Source organism: Cryptotermes secundus, unplaced genomic scaffold (genome assembly GCF_002891405.2).
Source record: "Cryptotermes secundus unplaced genomic scaffold, Csec_1.0 scaffold836, whole genome shotgun sequence".
Classification (NCBI taxonomy): Eukaryota; Metazoa; Arthropoda; class Insecta; order Blattodea; family Kalotermitidae; genus Cryptotermes; species Cryptotermes secundus.
Window position 1 is genome coordinate 108,680 of NW_019729223.1, and position 15,401 is coordinate 124,080.

At 38.4% G+C, this 15,401-nt stretch overlaps 2 protein-coding genes across 5 annotated transcripts in view; both read left to right on the forward strand.

Annotated features, from left to right (window-relative positions):
- The first annotated feature begins 862 nt into the window (after nucleotides 1–862).
- LOC111865555 (prefoldin subunit 2) lies at nucleotides 863–3,246 on the forward strand. Its single transcript, XM_023853689.2, has 3 exons — nucleotides 863–1,065; nucleotides 1,160–1,283; nucleotides 1,878–3,246. Exons 1-3 carry the CDS (start codon nucleotides 926–928, stop codon nucleotides 2,055–2,057), a joined length of 444 nt encoding a protein of 147 aa, XP_023709457.1. The 5' UTR covers nucleotides 863–925; the 3' UTR covers nucleotides 2,058–3,246.
- Nucleotides 3,247–7,561: 4,315 nt separating this feature from the next.
- The window catches only part of LOC111865559 (insulin-like growth factor-binding protein complex acid labile subunit), an 18,973-nt gene continuing 11,133 nt past the window's right edge, over nucleotides 7,562–15,401 (forward strand). Inside the window, exon 1 of one of the 4 annotated variants that reach the window (XM_023853703.2) lies at nucleotides 7,562–7,945. Coding sequence is in view for 1 of the 4 variants with exons in the window: in XM_023853701.2 (XP_023709469.1) it covers nucleotides 8,234–8,238 (5 nt within the window). In the remaining 3 variants the exon portion in view is untranslated. Of the gene's footprint in view, nucleotides 7,946–7,965; nucleotides 8,035–8,157; nucleotides 8,239–15,401 lie in introns of those variants that run through there. The other 3 variants (XM_023853702.2, XM_023853704.2, XM_023853701.2) reach the window with 3 other exon arrangements.

A 15,401-nucleotide genomic window follows, 5' to 3' on the forward strand; every position in this document is an offset into this window, starting at 1 on the left:
GTTGAAAATGTTTGGACTGAAAAGAGATGAAGTGATGGAAGACTGGAGAAAACTGCAAAGTGAGGAGCTTCATAACTTGTACTCTTCTCCAGGTATAATTAGAATGATCAAGTCGAGGAGGAAATGGACAGGGCATGTAGCATGAATGGGGGAGAAGACGAATGCATATAGGATATTGGTGGGAAAGCCAGAAGGAAAGACACCACTAGGAAGACCAAGATGTAGGTGGGTGGACAATATTAAAATGGATCTTAGAGAGACAGGATGGGATGGTATGGATTGGATTGATCTGGTTCAAGATATGGGCCAGTGGAGGGCTCTTGTGAACATGGTAATGAACAGTCAGATTCCATAAAATGTTGGGAAGTTCTAGAGTAGTTGCACAATTGGCAGCTTCTCAAGAAGGGCTCAACTCCACAAGTGAATGAGTGAACTTATGTCAGTAACGGAAACTTCTGTATATTTGTGTTTGGAATTAATTTGTACGTATATGTTATCATGTTCTGAATCTGATGTGGCATTTGAATGAAAATTTTCAGAAGGTCAGTTCTACTATATTTAAATTCTTGTTAATGTTACTCCATCATCAGGGTCAGAGAATACTCCAAGCAAGGAAACCAGTGTGAAGCTGGAAAAAGCAGAGCACTCATGTTGCTACCTGCTTCACGCTGGTTTCTTGCTTGACGTATTCTTAGACCCTGAAGATGGGTACGACATAACTCTGTGAAACGTTTTGACTTTCAACAGACTAATCGCAGTTATGTTAAATATGATAGATTATATCGATATTTGAAGTCGATCATCGCCAGGATCGCATGGGTGTCAAGAACGGTCGAGGTGGGCGAGAAGGACAGAAAAAAAAAGAAAAAGAAAGAAAGAAAGGGAGAAAGTATATTGAGGTGTGAGGTGGTTCTGGTCACTAATCATGGCAAGTGATGGAACGAAATCAAATCCGAAAAGTATGACAAATGAACAAATTTTCGAAACTTTTCAAACGTTACGAAAGGAACAAGTGCGATTTGGTAATAAAATTGCGGAATTGGAATTCGATCTTCACGAACACAAGTAAGTAGCTCAAACATAACCTTGTTTGGCATGTTGAGATTGATATTCGACCAACTGGAGTTTCACATTTAAAATAATCTGAATTTTTTCATAGAATCGTCATTGATACTCTGAAAGAAGTGGATGGTGACCGAAAATGCTTCAATATGGTTGGAGGTGTGCTGTATGAAAGGACTGTAAAGGAAGTATTGCCCATTCTTATATCAAACCAAGAGCAGGTGAGATACATATGACTTCCCGTTTTTGTTATTTTCAGAATTAGATATGTTTACATTTAAGTGTAATATCTCAAGATATATTATGTACCCTGCAAAACAAAACGCCAATAAAAGATTGGCAGTCTTCCAGGAGTATTGGTAGTGTTAGACTTCCAGGCAGCCCTTTAGAGAGTTAAAAGTAGTACATATTTAGCAGATTTGTCGGTAAAATGTACTTTGAGGATTATATAGTTGGATATCTGTGTATAATTAAATGAATTACAATGCATTCATGAAGTAAATTTTGTTCATAACAACAAACATTACCATATTATTATCAGTCAGTTTTCAGAATGAAGAGAATTTTGTATAATCCTTCTTAAATAGAGGTATGAAATGTGTGTGAATTTCTAATATACAGAGGTACTCAGGAGCTATTTGCCAGTGTCCAACCCTCGTTTTTAATGCTATGTTTTCATTTTTTCATAAATAATGGAAACCTAAGGTTAAGTTTTGAGTTATGTTTGTAAAATGAACTTTCAGTAATGATGGGGAGTGCCTTCCCAAAATAGAATTTCACTGAAAAGTGATGTGTATTTACATTGTATGTTTCAGATTTCAAAGTATATCAAAGGTTTAACAGGAGTGCTAAACAAAAAAAGCCAGGAGCTGAATGAGTTCAAAGAGAAGTATGATCTTAAAATTCGAGGACAAGATGAGCCTTCCTCGCATGATGATGAAAATGAAGAAAAGAAGCCTCATACCGGCAATGTTTTGGTGGTCAATCCAATGTAGTTTCCTTGTCTGCCACACTGGGCTTTCTGATCTATTCATCATGTTGTGATAAGACAATTTACAAGAAGCTGTGTGAACTGTTTGAGTGTTAAGAAGGAAGCAGACAAAATTTTCTTGCTACATTATTAACTTTCCTATTTAAACAGATGATTATTACTAATGCAAATCAATATCTTCACTAACTAGGCTATTAGATTTTGCTGGTGCAGAGAATGTAGATGTTTGGCATAGATACTTGTATGTTTTAACGTTAAAATTAGAGTGGCTTGAATTTTGTCAGAAGTCTGGTATATGGGATACGGAGAATTTGGATATGTGGGCTCCTGAAGATAACTGAAGGGAGAGGTTAATTTAAAAGTGTGAATCTGAGCTTTTTATTAAGGTAAATGGTTAAAAGCTGCTATAAATATTTATTTCTTTTTTTTTTCTGTTTGCACATTTCCATAAACAGCACAGTTCCTATGAATAAGATATGCTCTCGTTTTATAAATTGAATAACTACTGATTAGTGGACACAAGTTTATGTTGCATGTATGGATGATAAGAAAGTGAACAAAAGCCAAGAATTTTGAATGAAAGTGGTATAAATAGTTTGTATGACAAGCAGGGAACTGAATTATCATATATGGCACTGTAAAGCACGTAGTGAGCAGAAGTTTGATTGTATAACATTAAGTGGTTATTTATTCTTTTAGTTTTCAACTGATTAGTCTTCTGTATTCAGTACATTCTAAAATTGCAGTATCAGAGGCTGTCATTCAGGTACCACAATTTATGAGCTCATTTGGACTCTTAGAGCCAGAACCTTTGTTTTGGAAAATTCTTATCATCAGTAAGAAGATGAAGTTTGTGTCCTTAATTAAACATCACGCCATGAAGATGAATAGGTGAAAATCATTACATGGGGGGGGGGGCAACTTACACTTTCTTGAACCAAAATAATATGGTGCAAACACGCATTGAAAACAGCAATCAATGAAAAGCAGGTGAACCTGTATGTACGAATTTTCAAGAAATGAGCAATTCATATTTACGAACATTGCACAGACTAATAAACCGTGACTCCAAATTGATTTAACGAACTCAGAACCCCACGCTTATGAACATTTTAACAAATTAACACTAACAAGTTTAATGAAATTAAATTAATAAATTCAACTTGACAAACACATTTCAAAGAACATATTATGATCATTATGTTCATAATTTGGGGGTTGCATGTAATATAGAGTTCTGTTTTCTGGGATGTAAGACTATGTTTTCTGTTACTGATAGAACTCTAGTCCCTACCCTGAGAATCACAAATCTAATAAACTAATTTGCTGCTTGATTATAATTTTGCAAATATAATGGAAGATGCTTTGTGTTGCAAGTTACTAAATTAATTATATTATTCTGTATGTAGTAAAATGTGCTTATAATGGGAACATATGCTTTTCTGGGGTGTGCTGGCACCTTAAAGAATCTTAGATGTGTGAATTGCACTTTGATAATGTGACATACAGAGATGGTGACTTAAGTACCTTGTATTTACAATATTATATTTAAGCATCCTGCTACACTCCATACGACATATGATACAAATTCCGTCCTAAGTGCAACAATTTATTGTAGGTCTTTCGTTTTGCCTTCTTCTACACTACATGTTTCGGACAAATATCAGCGAAGTAGATCCTGTTAGCCAATTGGGAAGACCTGTGTGTTTTTAAATTTTAAACTGGGTGCAGTGTAACAGCTACGTGAGTGTATACACCTGATAATGGCCATTTGCGGCCAAAAGGTGTAGTGTAGGAGAAGGCAAAATGAAAGGCCTACAATAAATTGTTGCACTTAGGACGGAATTTGTATCATATGACCTTGTATTTAATATTAAAACATGCTGGAAATATGCTGAAGACTAAAGAAAAAGCTGAACATTGAAAATTTATTGTAATATTTAATGCAATGCCTTAAATAATAAAAGATAACTTCATAATAATTTATAAACCATAATTAAGAGTTTTAAGAAAATACTTTCTTTGTCAGCATAACTCGTATAGTTGCGTGAAGATAAAAAGGAGATGAACTGAATTCACGTTTTTTAAATTATAAAAGTATCACTTGGGTTCATCTCTTCTTGATTTCTCTGGTGCGAGATATGTTTTAATGGTACAGAGATTACACATTTCTGGAGACTCAGACTAAGACAGCTGGCAGTGCTAGTTTTAACATTGTCATATGAAACTGTAGCCAGACTCTTTTTCATAAAGAGTCTTTCTTATAACTGAGTTATTTTTATTATTTTCCTGTTTGAAACAATGCGTGATTAATGGTAAAATATTGTAACATGTATTTTATAGATTGTTGTAAGCAATAAACAGCTGTCAGGTAAATTTTGGTCCTAATTATGCTGAGGAAAGCTTGAATATGGTAATGTCATATATAATGGTATCTGTTCCTCCAGAAGCATGAAAGATCATCAACACCATCTAGTGTGATTGATAATTTTCTTTTTAATAATTCATCCTATACATGTTTTGGACTTGTACTCTTCTCCAAGTATAATTAGAATGATCAAGTGAAGGAGGATGAGGTGGGCAGGGCATGTAGCACGAATGGAGGAGATGAATGCATATAGGATATTGGTGGGAAAGCCAGAAAGAAAGACACCACTGGGAAGACCAAGGTGTAGGTGGGTGAACAATATTGTGACATGTTGCGCAATGGAGGACAACCCCTCCCTACCCAGCAGTGACGTGGCAGGTGAGTCAGCGCTCCATCACCCCCCTCCACACGGTGACATAACACGCAACGCAGCTATGACACGGGTAACAGCCAACAGCAGTACCGATTGCGTAACAGGCGGGCGCTGCGACGATATAAGTGAACCACACTGCCTACGAAGCAGTTAACGTGTAGCCGTCGCCGAGTTCAGTAGTTGTCAGTTAAAAGTGTATCAGCGGCCGAAGACAGTTCTCCAGTCAGCAGTGAACGAGTCAGTGTGTGTTAAGGAGTGGCGCCGTGAAATATAGCAGCCACCGAAGACAGTGAGCGTGTGATACAGGGACTCTTACATAGCTCCCGTATCGTAATTAATACGTGTAGCCTACTGAAGATAGAGTGAAAAGATTATTTGCGAATAGGGTTATAAAGTGTGAAACCCCGCAACTGTGTTATAATTAATTGTAGCCGAGACTGGTAGGTTGTTAAATAAACCAATTAGCAATCCAAATGGCGTCTTCAGTAATCAAAACATGTTACAATATTAAAATGTATCTTAGAGAGATAGGATGGGATGGTATGGATTGGATTGATCTGGCTCAGGATAGGGACCAGTGGAGGGTTCTTGTGAACACGGTAATGAACCTTCAGGTTCCATAAAATGCTGGGAAATTCTTGAGTAGCTGCAGAATTTGCAGCTCCTCCAGAAGGGCTCAGGTAAGTATACATGTTTCGGTCGGAGCAACCATCTTCACGACATATCAGTACAATTGGAGACCACTATTACAGTTCCGTTAAAGAGAAGCAGTATAAAGGACATGAACCAAATTGGTTCTAGATTTTTTTAAATTCATGCACATCCCTATAATTGTTAAAAGCTAATATTTTATCTTCATAACATTGTAATGGTGGTTCTAAGTGTATAGGTAGTGACCAGTGACAAATTGTAATAGTGGTTTCCACATGTATTGATATATGTCCTTCTGAAGACGGGCACTCCGACCAAAACTTGTGAAGGATGAGTAAAAAAAAAAACATATCAATCACACTGAATGGCACTGATGATCTTTCATACTATTGCTAGTGTGACGGACCACGATGAACCAAGTCAATTTCCTCCATTATATGATATCCTAGCCCATAATTCTGAAAGTAAATAAATTATCTTTTTTTTTCTTTGCCACGTAATTTATGCAGTTTTGTTTTGCTTAACAGATTTATAGCAATATGAAAATTTGTACTTCCCTTCTAGTTATCGATAAATATCAAATTAGCTGGCCATTTACAGACATGTTGGCTGTTCTCCATGAAGGCTAATTGATGTTTCTCAAGGTCCATTACTTTTCTTCTATGCATATACTGGAAAATAGTTCAGGGCTGGTTTTTTTCCCCCCCAAGTTCAGTTATTTAGTGTGTTTTAGAGATTTTATTCTGTGAGAATTATGAGACTTGAGTGGGTATTTCATGGACATATATAGCTGCTTGAAAGTTTTGGTAGTTTGATTATAATGTTAATTTGATATCACCAAATTAAAGTAAGAAAAGGAAAACTTAGAGAGTTTAAGATTCTGGTACACCTATAAACAATCTAATGACTGCAGACATTATCATCATCCTACCTGATATGTTTGTGCATTCATTGCATAAAGCACAGTGCGGAGGTCATGCCTGTCCACATATTTCATCTTTTATGAAATCTGTTACTAGATTACACAAAAAAAATTGCATGGAATTTATTAGTATTTTCATTCATTTTGGTCGAATATAAGCCCTACTTTACATGGGCCTAAAATTAGACTTCAGAGATTTTTGACAGTAGCCCTTCCATGGGATCTGAGGTTATGAAGAATTGTATTGTCTGGGGTATAATGATATATAGCCTGTTGAAAGTCAGCTGATGTTTCGGTGAAATATATGACCTCTGTCTTCAGGATCAAAGAATGAGCACTCATGCTACCTGCTTCATGTTGTTGTTTTTTTTTTTTGCTTGGCTTTATTCTTCGACCCGGAAGATGCAGACAACATGTGCCTCCGAAACGTCGGTTGTTTTTCAACGGACTCTACGATATTGTAACCCAGCATATAAGCTCCTCAAAGGACCTATTGTACAAAAATATACGAGTAATATATATCACTAGGTATACCCACAGATATCACAAAGACTTGCAGTTCGTTATTTGAATTTTTGATATGACTATATTTTAGAAAATACAAGGAAAATAATGACTCTAAGCAGCAGTGGTGGGATTCTTTCTCTAACAGTCAATTCATTTCTACTAAGAAGAAAGCAGTGTTCTGGGATATGGCGCCGTGTAGATATTGTGTTAACCGACGTTTCGGAGAAACGTGTCGCCTCCATCTTCAAGGTAGAAGATAAATGAAGAGAATCCGCGAGCGAGGAACCAGCACCAGAAGAGTGCTTTCTTCATAGTCACCGCTGTGAAAACCTCAAATCTCATTTCTCCTAGTTTTCCAACAGTAATATTTTGTTGGCTTTGTGTTTCTCACATCAGTGACAATGAAGCATGCTGCCTATTTCGGTTGTTTCTTTGCTTGACTTATTCTTCGACCCTGAAGACAGAGGCGATATGCCCTGTCGGTCTGTTCTTGAACTACCCAGCATTAGAACGCAAAATAACGTACTCTATTGCAATAAACAAACTTGAAGGCCAACAGTATATGCTGTATTGCAAATGAGGCATTTGGAAATTACGTGTGTTCCACGGTTTTTGATTGGATCTACTTACATAAGTCGCAAAACCGGAAATATATGCACCATTTTTGTACCTTTTGTATACGTTACCCTAATTACGTGGCCAGCTCTTTAACCCTGGGACATTTCTATCTTGTTATTTTCCGAGATAAGGCCGAAGCTATGACCAGGGATAAAGAATAATTACACAAGAGTATAGCAAATGCTCTTCGACTGCCAACAATCGAAATACTTGTATACACTTTTATTATAATACCGAGTAGCTCAAACGTGACGCTGATAAAAGGAGACCGAACATTAGCAGAAACACGTCAGTGATGAGAAAAGGAGAGGCGTAGTGTGATCTGTTATCATAGCGTGGGTAAATATTTGCTCACGAAGATTACAGATGGGCGATTAGGAAGAGTCGAAAGGCATTCTGAGAAAGATAGTGAAACTGGACGGATACTGTTATAGAGGAAAGTAACAAGTAAACGTGAGTAGTCTCAGTTGTGTGTTCTTCGCTTTAGCTAGTGAAGTTTGAAAATCAAGGAATTTAGTGCGCGTGCTTGAAGTAAAATTATTGTGAGAGACCTTGAGATTGAGAAGAATTTATTTCTCTTTGTTATATTTTAGCGTCCTGTTGCACTGATTTAAGTTCATNTCAGACCATCTCCTTCCCCTCCATTGTTTGTTAAATCAGTGAAATAAGTGGCATCTTTATCCTTCGTGTGTTACAGTTTCGGAAGTAGAGCTGCCACATGAAAGCTACTATGGCGTGAGAATGTTGTATGATACACAAAATCAGATAACACAATTACATAGATATGAATAGTCTTTTATGTGTATACATAAGATACAAATAGTGGCTAATTTGTATAAGGTTATACGTGAATTTAAGAAGAATTTTTATAATCTTTTTTCTTACTGGAAAGTGCAGTTTCTCATGTTCCTCCGAAACGTCGGTTGACTTTAAACGGGCTACGCGGCGCTATATCCCAGAAGCTAGTCTTTTTTTATATTCACCGCTGTGAAAGCATCAGATCCTGCCTATATTTCGTGCATTTTTTACAAGCCAGTTGTTTAGATCCTTTTCAGATCAGCTTCCTGTCTCTTGTTCTAAATCACTTATTGCACAGTTTTGGGTCCAATTTGGTTCTGAAGTATAAACTGACAAAATAAATATTCTCCTAATTTCTTAGAGATTTCGTCCTATTTATATTTTCCTATAGATCATTAAGATAAATCGTAACACAGATTACATTAAAAAAAATATTTTGATTTTTATTCCTATTATACACTACATGTTCGACCCTAAACGGTCATCGTCATGTGATGTACATAAATGTATTGTCACGTATCGGGGATGGCGTGACTAATAATAATGGGTTCTGGATTTTATGACTGGATTTGCTGGGACTTCCTTACAATTACACTCAATTATGTCAGCTCACAGTCAATGACCGTCTACGACTCGCTCCATTCCTTGTTCGACTGCGAGTGTCTTCTCTTTCACGTGACTGTCTTGGTTCTGATTTACTAGTCTGTGACTTCTTCAGCTTCCGTTGTCCGCTGATTAACACTCCACAGCTGAACACTCAGCTACTGAACTGACTTCTGAATTCTCTTACGAATGAATCTATGACTCCTGTCTCAATATCTCTAATTCAAGTCAAAGTCACATTGCGCCTGACGACTGAATGAACTCCCTTTTATAACTGCGAGAGAACCGAATAGAGAACAACACCTCTAAGGGTTCTACTACTGCTCTTCATGATTGCGTTGTCTCGGAAATATGCATTAACCGTTGCCTAGCAAAATGGATAATTCAGTTTCTGGCTCCACTATTCCGGCTTTTAGGCGGTGTTTACCGAAGCGTTGCTCAGCAATGGTCTGTTCCAGCTTGTTGTCCCGGAAACGTGTTTTAAGAAGCTGTTGTCTAGCAAATGATTATCCCGTAGCACTACATGGTCTGCATTTATTCAAAATATATATAAGGATCCTCCAATTTATGGAGTTTCATGTTTAAAAGATATAAAAAATCGTTACCTGTAAGCGCACAGACCACAATACGCTAGTTCTTGTCGTCATAGATACGCCTTTTAAGTTAATCGGCCTTCAAGAACTCGCGTTTAACTGCGCCCTTGGCTTCAAAGACATACACTGCATTCCAGAAATCAATTCCAGCCATGCACTAACAGTAAAACACCAGAAAGGTTTTCAAGTATCCAAAACAAATTAATGTACAAGTTACGTGTAGTTTAACAAGGATCGTCCGAGAGGGCTGTATTCAAAAATTGTAGGGATAATGTAAGAATGAATAGTGTCAAGTTATATAAGACAAAATAATTCGAACTAAATAGTAAAAGCATAACTCCAAACGTTGAAGACTTCTTGTGTTTTGGACAAATCTTATATCTCTGTGAAATTAAGTCGGATCCGGTCTAATTTTATTATATTATTTCCATCTGCATTTTATGCATTTCCACATTTCAACAAATGTATACTTACAGACTATGTACATATGACTGATTTGCACGCGCCAACTGATGGTGACCGTTTGCAGTTGAAACATGTATTTGGTAATAAGAAATTAAAAAAAAATCAACGTTATTTTGTGTGCTGGTTTATCCTCTGACCTATTTCTCTTTAGGATTTTGAGGTCTATAAAAATATCAGATTCTAAAGACAAGATATATCGCTAAAATTAATCGAAATGTAGCTGTAGTGTACACAAGGACAAGTCGAAGGTTGTTATATATCCCTACGCGTATGTTTTGTTACTTTTTCTCTTAGCTGCCTGATTTTCTGCTGTAAGAAACAGAAAAACTGTATGAACTGTACTTGTGGGAACTTTTGCTTTCCAATAGAAGGCTAGCATTTTGTCGCTACTTGGCCGGCATGAGAGTCCATAGTCAGCACAAGATCCGCGTGATGAGCCACTTCTGTGTTGTATGTTCATGTTGGTACCTTCACTTGTGTAATCTTAATACTCCCACGCCTTATTAGCAGTGGCGGTTTTAAGGAAAGGTGCCATTAACATATGCGTCATAATTGTTTAAACGTGTCAACAGGTGAAAAGAAAATAATGTCACAATTACGTGACTGATGACAGAATTTATTACAAACAGCTTGCCACATGTAGGTGGACAAATACGTAATTAACCTCCATTTTTTGGATTCAAATGTCCCACTAATACGACGTTGTATGCCAGATTTTATCTCGGCGATAATGAGATTCATATTGAAAAAAATTACGAAGTCGGGGCTGCTAAACCAGCGCATGTGCATGTTATATATACATAGTGATCTACTACTTAAAATTCATAAGAAATTTCAGGCCCATTGGTAACGTCTATTCATAAGGCAATTTGCAGTTAAATGAATGGCTTATTGACTTAACTTGATGACTAATCAACTGTCTGCATAACTGGCTAGCTGCTTAATAAATTAACCAAACAAATTCTGTGGTTTCAGTCCGCAGGCGAACAATACCGACTGAGCGACCGCCGCTTGTCTGCGAAGTTAGTGCCAACTTTAGCGGATAGAGGGTGTAATGTGGTCAGTGCAACTAATCCCCACGGCCGTTAATTTCGGTTTTCTAGACCGGAGCCGCTATTTCCTTGAAATAGCTCCTCAATTATCCTCACGAGGCTGAGTGGACCCCGTTCCAGATCCACTACTTCTCAGAAAATCTGGTAGCGCCGGGAATCGAATCCGGATCTCTGGATCTGCAGCCAGGAACCCTGACCACTAGACCACAGAGGAGGCAAAGAAATTAACCAACAAACTGAATTTCTGTCTGAGCTCATGTAACATACGATATTCCGTGATCAGTGTATATTTTTGTAACGTGAAGAATGTAAACGATCATTCTTTGTTTTACGCAATGCAGACAGACCGATTACCACTCATTCTTTCTCCAGCCTCTTCAGTTCCTTAATTTTAATATCTTCCGTTAGTATTACAGCTTCTTTATGGGAGCTTAAACAACATAAATAAATTTGTAAGATTTGAGGCTTTCACGGCGGTGACTATGAAGAAAGTAGTCTGCTTTTACCGGTTCTCATGGTCTCTTTGCTTGCAGATTCTTATATATATATTTTTTTCTTCTACCCTGAAGATGGAGGCGATACGTTCCTCCGAAACGTCGGTTAACACCACATATACACGGTGCCAAATCCCAGATGACTGCTTTCTTCATAAATAAATTTAACGACAAGTTAAACAGCGCCGAATAATGGGATAATAGTCAGTAACTGGATAATATAAAGGACCTGCAAATAATATGACACAGAAATGTGGGCTGGATTCAGATGCTTTCAGAATAAATACAACTGGGGGATCTTGAGAAAAGGTACTCTTAACCTTTCAGTTCCATAAAGCGCAGGGAATTTCTTGAGTTGCCGATTAACTATTAACGCCACTAATATGCAGTTAAGTAGCGGATTAGAAGGGATGTAGAAGGAAGCAGCCGTGACGTAATTCGAGGTATAATCCCTCTGTTTGCCTGGAAAGACTAAAGAAAATCGTAGAACCTCACTAAGAATAGCCAATATGTCGGGTGAGATTCGAATAATATACCTTCAGAAGTGTAACCGGATTGGCTGCTTGTTATCCAGTTAAATTAAGATATATGGAATATAAAATATGTTTGAGGTACCTTAAGATATGTGTGCGCTTTCGCTTACAAACCATAACATTTTTCAAGGTCACGTCTCATTATTCTTATGGCGATAAAGTAATTTTAAATTTTCTCAGCGACCTTAAAGAAAATACTGAATTTTGAACAGATGGGAGAAGGACACTAGTAGACGAGCAAACATACAACATGCTACAGTCACCTGAACAAGAGTTTCTGTAGTGGAACAGTACACAAATATTGGCTCATGCTGTGTAAGAAGCGCGACAAAGGTGATAATTCGAATAATTTTATGGCACCTCGATTTAAAGGACGAAGGTAATAGTTGCGTTTTTGATCTGCCATGTTCTCCGTTAACTGTGTCTTGCTCGAATATTGAAAATACACTATAGCTCCTCTGACAATACTCGTATAGCTGCAAAGTAGGGCGAGATACTCGTACTGCATGCAGCTTGGATTCTGTATAGACGAGTTCATCGCATGGGCATCGCTCCAACTCCTCTTGAAATAGGCGTCTGTAAACTTAGCGTGAATCTGGAGTGATTTGCTCATACGTAAGGTAAGGCAAAGTTGTCCCTATGTTTAACTAATTAAACCCTAAATTATGAAGGCGTATGGGGGAGTGGATGTATAGATCCATATTCTCTTGACCTCTGCATTGGCTGGAGGTGATTGGTCAGCTACATGCTCCGGCCGCTTTAAGTCCCCGGTACACATTGGATGGGAGGTTGGGTGGACTCCAGAGTCGGTTTGAATGACGTAGAGAAGAGAAAATTCTTGACCCTACTGGCGTTCGAATTCTGACCCCTCGGTCGTCCAGCCCATAGGCAGTCGCTATACCGAGTACGCTACGCCGGTTCCTTCGTTCGTAAGTACAGAAAAGGAAATATATAAATAAGCACTGCTGTAAGTGCCATCGTACGCAACTGAGCATTATTAATATCCACTCCATAATATTAGATTACTTTTCCTCGGGAGATTTTTATGCTTGTAATACGAGTATTTTCCCAGACAGATCTCTGGAAATAAACTGAGCAGAAACAAATGTTTAAACAGACTATTTTTCCTTTTAAGTTCCTTTTCCATGTGCTTCCGCCGTTTAGAAATAATCTTCATGAGCCGGGATAATGCAGTCGGTATAGCGACTGAAAGATGGGTCAGAGTTCGAATCCCAGTAAAATCAAGTGTTTTCTCTTCTCCACGTCGTCCAGACCAACTCTGGGGCTCACCCAGCTTCCCATCCAGTGGGTACCGTTGGGTCTTTCCCCGGGGGTAAAGCAGTGACCACTTACCTCAAATAGTGCTGAAGTCAAGAAAATGTGGATCTATAAATCCACTCCCCCATACGTCATTATGGCGTAGTGCTTAATTAGTTAAGCACAATTTTATTTTTTCTTTAATTCATTAATCGTTTTTATACATGATTAACTGGAAAGAGTTCTGTCTTCTGGGATACGCCGTGTAATTTGGTGAAAGATAACCGACGTTTCGGGAGAACATATGTCTTGCATTTTAAAAGTCAAAGAATAAGCCAAGAAAGAAACAGCGTTAAGAATCTAGAGACGATATATTTTTCCGAAGTTTTGGTAGACTTTAATATGATAGTTTATCCCAGACGATAGAAACGTACTTGGTCACGTCTGTAAGCGCTTCTGATCCAGTAGGGTTTACTGCAAATCACTGTTAGTGCATTTTGTGTGACACTGAAGTATAGTGTGACGTCCTGGAAATCTTTCATTTTTATTTTTAGCTACATTCCCAGTGCATACTTGTCTAAAAGCGAAAGTGTCATGAAAAGGTAAAGCTCTCCGTGTAACAGGCTGTGGAGGCCCATAGGCTTGTGAGACGTCGAGGCTCCCACATCTTATAGATAATCGGCTCACAGATGCAGTGAGGTTGTCAGCCTTACGCGTCGGTCACCCTTTACCCCCCAGGAAGATTCCCGGTACTCATTTCTGTTAGAGGCTGAGTCGACCCCTGGGCCATTCAGTGATTCAGTGATTCAGTATTGAGGGGGTGGGTTTCCCCATGCACCGCGACTTTTTGATAGTCTATTGTACGTCCCCCTTTTAATTTATACTGTCTCCATACCCTACCGGTACTGGTGCTTACTATCAGCCCCTTTCTGCCAGCGAGATTCCAACCTCTTACTGGCAGTGGTATCTAATAGTTAGTCCCTTTCTGTCAGCGAGGTCGTCCCTCCTCTGGCAGGGGTTCCTAGTCCCTTTCTGCCAGCAAGGTTTCTACCCTCTACTTGGCAGTGGTATCTAATACTTTAGTCCCTTTCTGTCAAAGAGGTCGTCCCTCCTCTGGCAGTGGTACCTAATACTTCCCCATTTACCGGAGGCATTGGAAACTACTTTGGGCGGAAAATGTTGGGCCTAATTTAGCTCAGCGGTCTCTTAGAGACATGAGGTTCTTTTACGTGCCGTAAATCTACGACACGGGACACAAGGCTTAAAGTCCCTCCCGGAGGACTTGTTCCCTGAATTTTGCCGCCCTTAAAAATTCCACGACCTCCGCCGGGTTTTTGAACCCCCGTACCTTGAGTCATGAGGTGGGAACGTTACCCCTAGACTACGGAGGCCGCTGACCCCATGGCCATAGTGCGGCTAGAAGGATTATGTAAATTGAAAAATCCAGTGACCTCTTCGGGATACGAACTCTGACCTTACGGCTTGTAGGATAGTGCCTCAACCAACTATGGCATGCCCCCGGAATTTTCATAACTTTTACGTTTAAATGAATATAACTTACACGCTTATACACTTGGAGATAAATTCAGTATTTTCAATGTCACATTACAGTGATATTTTCATAGAACTCAGTGCTTTGGTTGTGGAGATAAAGCTGGTAAAGTGGCAAACTAACTCGAAGAGACGTCTTCGTGAACTACGTCACCAACAATGTTCAGTAGTCTGTGCTTTCCTTTTCAGAATATTTTTCTTTGTCTCGCATGTGATTATTTAGCAATTAGACTTGGGGTGACTGGATGAATTAGAGTCCTTATTTTCGGGTTTCGAACACAAAACATCCAGCACCCAGAACCTACGAAATATTAGTGAAATATGCAGATACATTTGGATAACACTCGGCAGGCACAAGGCTTTTGCAATTTATGGTAAAGTTGTTTATATTATCTGATGACATTATATCAACTCAGATGAGACTACGTGAGAGATTATTACTTATAGAAATGACTCCCAATTTTCTTTTGTAAATGATATCAAATTTGAAACCGCAAGCACCTTGTGGCCAAAATGCTACCGGGAACTACTCAGCACCTCAACAAAAGAGTATTAAAATATTG